This window comes from Puma concolor, chromosome D3, assembly GCF_028749965.1.
Source record: "Puma concolor isolate L17-30 chromosome D3, mPumCon1.1.hap2, whole genome shotgun sequence".
In the NCBI taxonomy this organism is placed as follows: Eukaryota; Metazoa; Chordata; class Mammalia; order Carnivora; family Felidae; genus Puma; species Puma concolor.
The window spans coordinates 70,852,336-70,859,390 of NC_141678.1; the positions used below are offsets into that span (position 1 = coordinate 70,852,336).

A 7,055-nucleotide genomic window follows, 5' to 3' on the forward strand; every position below is an offset into this window, starting at 1 on the left:
TAAAGAAAGCTGGTCACTTTATTGATAAGGTGTAGGGAGGATGGAAGAGATCAGCCTGTCCCTCTGACGTCTTCCAAATCTTTTCTGTTAGGTTTGTCAGCTGCTGCCGGCATTGGTGTCGATGACCTTCGCCGTTTGTGCATACTCAGGATGAGTTTTGTGAAGGGCTGGGGACCGGATTACCCAAGACAGAGCATCAAAGAAACGCCTTGCTGGATCGAGATCCACTTACACCGGGCCCTCCAACTCTTAGATGAAGTGCTTCATACCATGCCTATTGCTGACCCACAGCCTTTAGACTGAGGTCTTTCAGTGTTGGGGCCCTTAACATTGTCAGGATGGTGGACTATAAAATACAATCCTGTTTATAATCTGAAGATATATTTCACTTTTGTTCTGCTTTTTTCATAAAGGGTTGAAAAGTGTGTTTGCTGCCTTGCTCCTAGCAGACAGAAACTGGATTAAAACAATTTTTTTTCCTACTTAGAACTTTTCAGGCATGGCTCAGAGCTTGAAGATCAGGAAAAACACATTCTTATTAAATCTTTACCAGTTATGTATGAAGGAATCATTCCAGTGCTGGAAAATTTAGCCCTTTAAAATGTCTTAGAGCCTTTTATATGCAGAACATTGATACATGTGTTATTCTACAGAATAAATTCAATATTGCTGATTTTAAAGAAGTTCTCAAAGTTAATTCACCTATGTTATTTTGTGTGCAAGTTGTTATTATTGAACATACTTTACTCCAAAATATTGTGCCATGTGGGTGAGTTAATTTTACCAAGAGCAACTTCACTCTGTGTTTAAAAAATAAGATAGTAATGTATTATATAACCTTTTATCCAAAATATTTTTTTGCAAGTTAAAACGAGTGAAGACGATTTCAATTCAGATGGTCTTGCAACTTCAGTTTTATTTTTGCCAAGGCAAAACACTAATCTGTGTGTATACTGGGAATTCCTTAAAATCACCCACAAAAATACACCATTTAAAATTTACACTTGTTATCCCTGTTCAGGGTAACTATTTGTCAAGAAATATTCTTTTGCCCTGTTATACAGTAGATATATTCTTTTATATTTCTAGGCACAAGGTGGTCACTACGGAGCCTAGAAGAGGAATTTCTTTCCTTCATTAATTCATAAGGAAAGGTTTTGTATTTTTAAAAACACTAAAGGCAGTGTCACTTCACCTAATATCTCACCATTCTGCAAAAGTGGCAATGCTTAAACTAAGTGAGTATTTTGGAAACTGCTAAATTCTATGTTAAATACTGTGCAGAATAATGGAAACATTACAGTTCATAATAGCTAGTTTGGATATTTTTGTACTTGATTTGATGTGTGACTTTTTTTTTTTCGTATACTGTTTAAATCATGTATGTTTTGACATTGTTTAAAATTCAGTTTTTGTATCTTGGGGCAAGACTGCAAACTTTTTTATACCTTTTGGTTATTCTAAGCCCTTTGCCATCAATGATCATATTAATTGGCAGTGACTTTGTATAGAGAATTTAAGTAGAAAAGTTGCAAATGTATTGACTGTACCACAGACACAATATGTATGCTTTTTACTTAGCTAGTAGCCTAAATAAAACCGAATCTCAACATACAAAGTTGAATTCTAGGTTTGATTTTTAAGTTTTGTTTTCTTTTGCACTTTTGAGTTGAACCTCAGAAGCAAGATACCTTCTACTAAATGACAGGCAACAGCCAGTGCTATTGGACAGCTTTGGTTTCCCTCACACTCTGCCAGGACTTCCCCACAGACATTATGTATCGAGTGTAGAGTTGGTTGGGGTTTTTTTGTTTTGTTTTGTTTTATTTTGTTTTAGCTTTTATTTTACTGTAGCAAAATAGGCCTGATTGTCTACAAGGTAAATAGGTTGTCTACAGGATAAAATAGTGTGAAATAAAACCAAGGATTATCTTTCAGATGCTTTTATGTTTTGCTTGGAGGGCCTTCTTAGGTGTAATAAGATTCTTGAAGGTGTGTTACAAGTATGAGATTTGAGCAACACTTAGAATAGTCATCCTTAAATGACTTAAACGAATAAGTCTTCTACTTCCTTGCTCCGAAGGTCATCTTCAGAAGACCATCCTAGGAGAACCACTGAGTTTGCTTATTGTGATTTAAACATAGATCTGGATCCAAGCTACATGTTTTTTTTTTTTTGTTTTGTTTTAAAATATTTTCTCTGCCAAGCTCATTTGAACTCTTGAGTACTTACGGATACTTTTGTTAAAGACCAAATTTTAATCTGTAAAAGTTTGGTGATTTAAGTTTTATTGGCAGATTTTTTAAAAAAAGATCATCTTCATTCTCTAGAAATTGCTGACTTTAGGTCCATTTTACTGTGAATGAAGAATAGGAGTGATGAGAGATTTTTTAAATCCAGATTATTTGATTAGGATCATTTGATTAGCATGCTGTGATACAATCCGTTGCCTCCTTTTCTCCTTTAAGGAAGGTTTTCATGTTTAATCGTCTGGGGAAAGTGTGTGGAAATATTTGCTAAAAAGTCTTTCTTTGAGGCCAAGCCACCTGTCTTGGTTTCTTTCTACTAAGAGCCATAATGTTAACTACCAGTATGTAGCATTACTTCTAGTTGTTAATTGCTTTATGTTTGTACCTAGATTCAGTCTTATGCTTCTGAGAAAACATCTAGTATGTTCATGATCAGTTATTTTTGAGAGCTTAGTTGTTAAACAGTATTTCCATTTCTTAGAGATAGTCATCTTTGATGAGTAAGACTCAAGAATCACTAGGTTTAAAATTTTATGGCTACTTTAGGGTAGAATAGTTTCTGCAGTTCTCAGAATCTGATTATTTTGAGGATATGGTTCCGGGTAGATTTTCTCCAGCTATTTCATATCTCAAAATGTTGAGCTTCAGTGCAAGCTGAATTGAGAGTTGAACCAAGTACCCTTCTAATCCAGTATGAGGCCATTCCACTTTGGCCCAGTGCCTTTCAGTGCGTTATCAAAGGGAATCCTAAAATGGTGTTGCCTTTATTTTCCAGGGAGTAGATTCTTTTGAGGGATATGCCCTATCTCATTTTTTATAGTGTGCTACCCCTGGTATACAAAGATAATGATAATAAATCACTGCCATATAACCTTGTTTTTCTAGAAACACTGCTCATTTGTATTGACCTACCCACCAAATAGGTCTCTTGTCCCATCCTTCCTGTAGTCATTGTAGGTTCACAGGTTGGGTGGTCTAGTTTAAGGATTACCATCCTCGAATTATCCAAGGAAACTGAATACATGTTAGCTGTGTTGTATTTCAAAGTTAAAAATCCATTTTTGTGGGGGAAGGGTGTGGTATAAAGGGGGGTATTTGTAATAGAAATTTTGAAGGTAAAATAAAATATCCTGTCTTCCAGATGGTAAACATCTTACTTTTACAAGTTTATTGCAGGTATCTTTTTGACTATGCCCATCTGGAAAAGGGAAATTTTACATTGTCCCATGGTGCTCCTCATGCATAGGTTAAGGAATATAAGGTGAAATATTTCTACTCGTGGTTTGGTGGTAACTGGTTAATAGTTACTCACTAGCTATTATGCAAAATTAGATTAGTTCAGATCTTTTTTAGAGCCTTTTGGAAGAAGCAGTTTTATTCTGACTAGGGCAGAATCCTTTTTGGTGATAGTTTCTATAGTTCTCCTCATCATTAAGTCATTTTACTGGCATTTTATTTAACGCTAGCAGATTGGGAAGATGATGAATTTTAGGTTACTGAGGTAAATGAGTATATGAAAGCAATTATCTGCAAAATCACTTAACTTTTTTGTAGAGGGGGCTTGGCTAAGACTAGCAGATAATAGCATGAAGAAATGCTGTTTTTTTCTTCCAGTTTTCAAAACTCCTTACTACACTATTTCGCTTGATCTTTATAGTAACTCTGTGAGAGGGGGTTAGAGGGAAGGAAATGCTTTTTTTTTCTTTCTAAAGGCAGACCTCATCTTGTCACAGGTAGCTCTCTGTGAATAGTTGCCTAAATTCTGCTTTGCAAAGATTACAGAAAAGAGGCTCTGAGAATCTTTTGTGCAAGCCTTTCCATTTTTTTCTGACAACTAGGTAACTTCTCCCAGGATGTATCAGGAAGGATGTATATGGTTAGTGGCCGCATTCACAGAAGCATCCTCGGTTTGGCCTTGTCCCTAAGCACTTGTGCCAGTGCTTCCAGCTGTTGATCTTGTTTATCTGCTGTCACTGTGGAGTGGAATTTTCTGCATTACCCAGACTTGCTTTATTTAAGCAGTAAGCCTTTTTATTTTAGCCATTTTGGGGATGGAGTTACTAATGTGTATATCAGAGAACAAACTAGATACAGTGTTTTTTTGTGTGTGCCAACCTGTCTTTGGATGTCAGGGGCTGCTAAGGTTTTGCAGACTGCTATGGTTTTGAATGTTTACCTTTTTTCTTTTTTACACAGTGCCTTTCAGTATTCTCCCTTTCTGAGAGGTCACTTCGTGTGTAGCTCCCCTTGTAGTTTCTTCTTCGCTTTCTGATTTGTTTTTCCAACTGCTTGGGCAAGAAACCCAGATAACCAGACTTAGAACTGCCTTTAAAACACAAGGACAAATTGGGACAGGTCCCAAGAAGCTTTCCTGTAAAGTATTGAAAAGGCCTTCAGTGCTTTGGTGTCTGACATCTGTTTGACTGCTTAGAATGATTCCTGATTCTTTGCTGAGTTCAGGTAGTTGAAATAGGGAGAAGTGGGTCAGATTCATATTTTCTGCCTTTGAAAGATTTTGAAAGATTTTGTTGCTTCCATCTCAGTGCTGCTCGTACAAAAACTGGGGTTACAGGGGTTACTAAATTATCATCAGTAGTCAGAGGCATGCCTTGCCTAGAGGATACCAGCAAAAAAAAAAAAATAAATAAAAAAATCCTAAATGAACAACAAAAAACAAACCTTAGGAAATGAGAGGGTTGTTTTTGTTTTGTTTTGGTGTCCCCTTTTGAGTCCTATCTTGGGGCTTTCCTCCTCTACAGATATTTTTGACCTTTAGGTGCCTTTATGAGAATTGAGGGTCTGATATCCTGCCCCAAGGAGTAGCTAAAGTAATTGCTAATGTTTTCAGGGATTTTAACATCAGACTTGAATGAATGAATGAAGCATTTTCCTCCCTGCCCCCTCTCCCTCCCACCCTCCTTCCCTCCCTCCTTTCCTCCCTCCCTCCCTCCCTCCCTCCCTCCCTCCCTCCCTCCCTCCCTTCCTCCCTTCCTTCCTTCCTCCCTCCCTCCCTCCCTCTGTCTTTCTTTCATAGGAAGGACTGAGGTGAAGACAATCATTTCTGTCTATTGATGTGGATAGTTTTCAGTGTATTTAAGATGCTTTCACAGTAAGTCTCAGAGCCCATGTTCTTATTCAGCCTAAAACTGGTGGCTCTGGGCTGGCACCAGGTACACTCTGGTTTGCACTCTGCCACTGATTTGATGTATGACCTTGAGCAGGTCATTTCCCTTCTCTGGGCCTCAGTTGCCTCATCTGTAAAATGAGGGAGTTGGACTAGATGTGTTCTAGCTCCGAAATTTAAGTGACCTTGCCTACCTCGCAGCAGTTTTTGATTTCTTCCTTAGTTTTGCTCTGCTGTTTGAAGGGGCTTTTTACTTATTTCCATGTTATTCAAATGAGATTAGGCTTGATATTTTATTACTATTCTCCAATGGACAAGAAGTTACATAGTATGTCCTTGAGACTTAAATTTAACCAAAGGCCTAGCACCACCTTGCAATAAATACTTAGAAAAAGAAAAAAAAAAAAAAAAACTGAGAGGAGGGGAAAAGCCTTCATTCTCTTTTCCCATCATCTAGATTAAAGGTTTCTTAAGGCTTCTTTTTTTGAGTCATGGCATTCTACCTTTTGGGCTGGTGTGTGTGTGACAGCATCCTCTTAATGCTGTGTGCTGGTGATTTTTTTTCAACTAAAATGAAATTGAAAACTTACTGTAAATGCCTAATGATACTAGAGGTCATTACTTCTGGTCTTTGGTTTCTTATCTCTTTTATCAGTTGAAAACAGGGGAATTCCTCTGAACCACATCAATTAAAATGGTTCATATGATAGAAGAAAACCATACCAGTGGATGATCATTCACTTTATTCTTGGCTCTTTTTGGGTCCATTTTGATTAGAATACTTTTGGGTGGAGCATTCCTTTCAGAGTACTTTTCTGGCCTATTCTTAGATGAGTATCATTAATGAACTTGTCTTTTTCAAGGACCTTGAGGACCTTCCTTGGGGGTGGGTTAAGGGTGGGGGGTTGGGGAGTCCTGGTAGAGGCCAGCTCTGTGATAGCTGGAGAGGAAGGGATGAAACCAACTGCTGTTGCTATGGCTGCTTGTCATTGATAGAAGGACTCATGGGCTTGGATTGGTTGAAAGGCTAAACATGGAGTTGACAGACTTCCTCCACATATTGGGTTCGGGCCAATGCCTTGGACATGTGATTTAAGGGAAAAGTGTGAATGATTGTAGATGATGAAAACCTGGTGGGCTGCTGAACCATTGGAGGAAGTGACTGGGGGGTGGGGACTTATTTGGTCATGGTATTTCCCAACTCTGTCTCCTCCCCTAAAATCAGAGGAATGCAGCTATGCCAAAACCCAGAGAAGAGCCACACTTAGCTTCTGCTTTTGGGAAAACTGGTCAGCTAAAGCTCCGGTAGTTCCTTTGTGGCTTTCTGTATACTTTTGCCTGGTTGAAGTCTGTGGCTAAGAAATAGTTGAACCTTTCCTGAGAACTCTGTAACAAAGTATGTTTTTGATTAAAAGAGAAAGCCAATTAAATCATTATGTGCTCATTCTTTTTCTTAAGCTTGTGGATGTCTTGAATCTGAAAAGAGTTCCTGATCACTTAGAGAATTCTCAAACTTGAGGACAACAGTTTGCCTTCGCTGCTTTGTGACCGTTGAAATGGAAAATACAGCATTTCAGATATGCCCACGGAAGAACAGTCCCCATTCTCTTCTCATTTCTAAAAGGCGAGGGTGGAGAGATGGCAGTAGAAGAGGTGGATGCTAGAGGATTATGAGAACCAA

At 38.2% G+C, this 7,055-nt stretch overlaps 1 protein-coding gene across 4 annotated transcripts in view; it reads left to right on the plus strand.

The window, feature by feature from the left end:
- The window catches only part of SMAD4 (SMAD family member 4), a 63,659-nt gene extending 56,855 nt beyond the window's left edge, over positions 1 to 6,804 (plus strand). For 3 of the 4 annotated variants that reach the window (XM_086683005.1, XM_086683002.1, XM_086683003.1), the window contains one exon: positions 92 to 6,804. In XM_086683005.1, the coding sequence (XP_086539131.1) occupies positions 92 to 303 (212 nt within the window). In that variant the 3' untranslated portion in view covers positions 304 to 6,804. The remainder of the gene's footprint in view (positions 1 to 91) is intronic. The other variant, XR_015242566.1, reaches the window with a different exon arrangement.
- Positions 6,805 to 7,055: the final 251 nt, after the last annotated feature.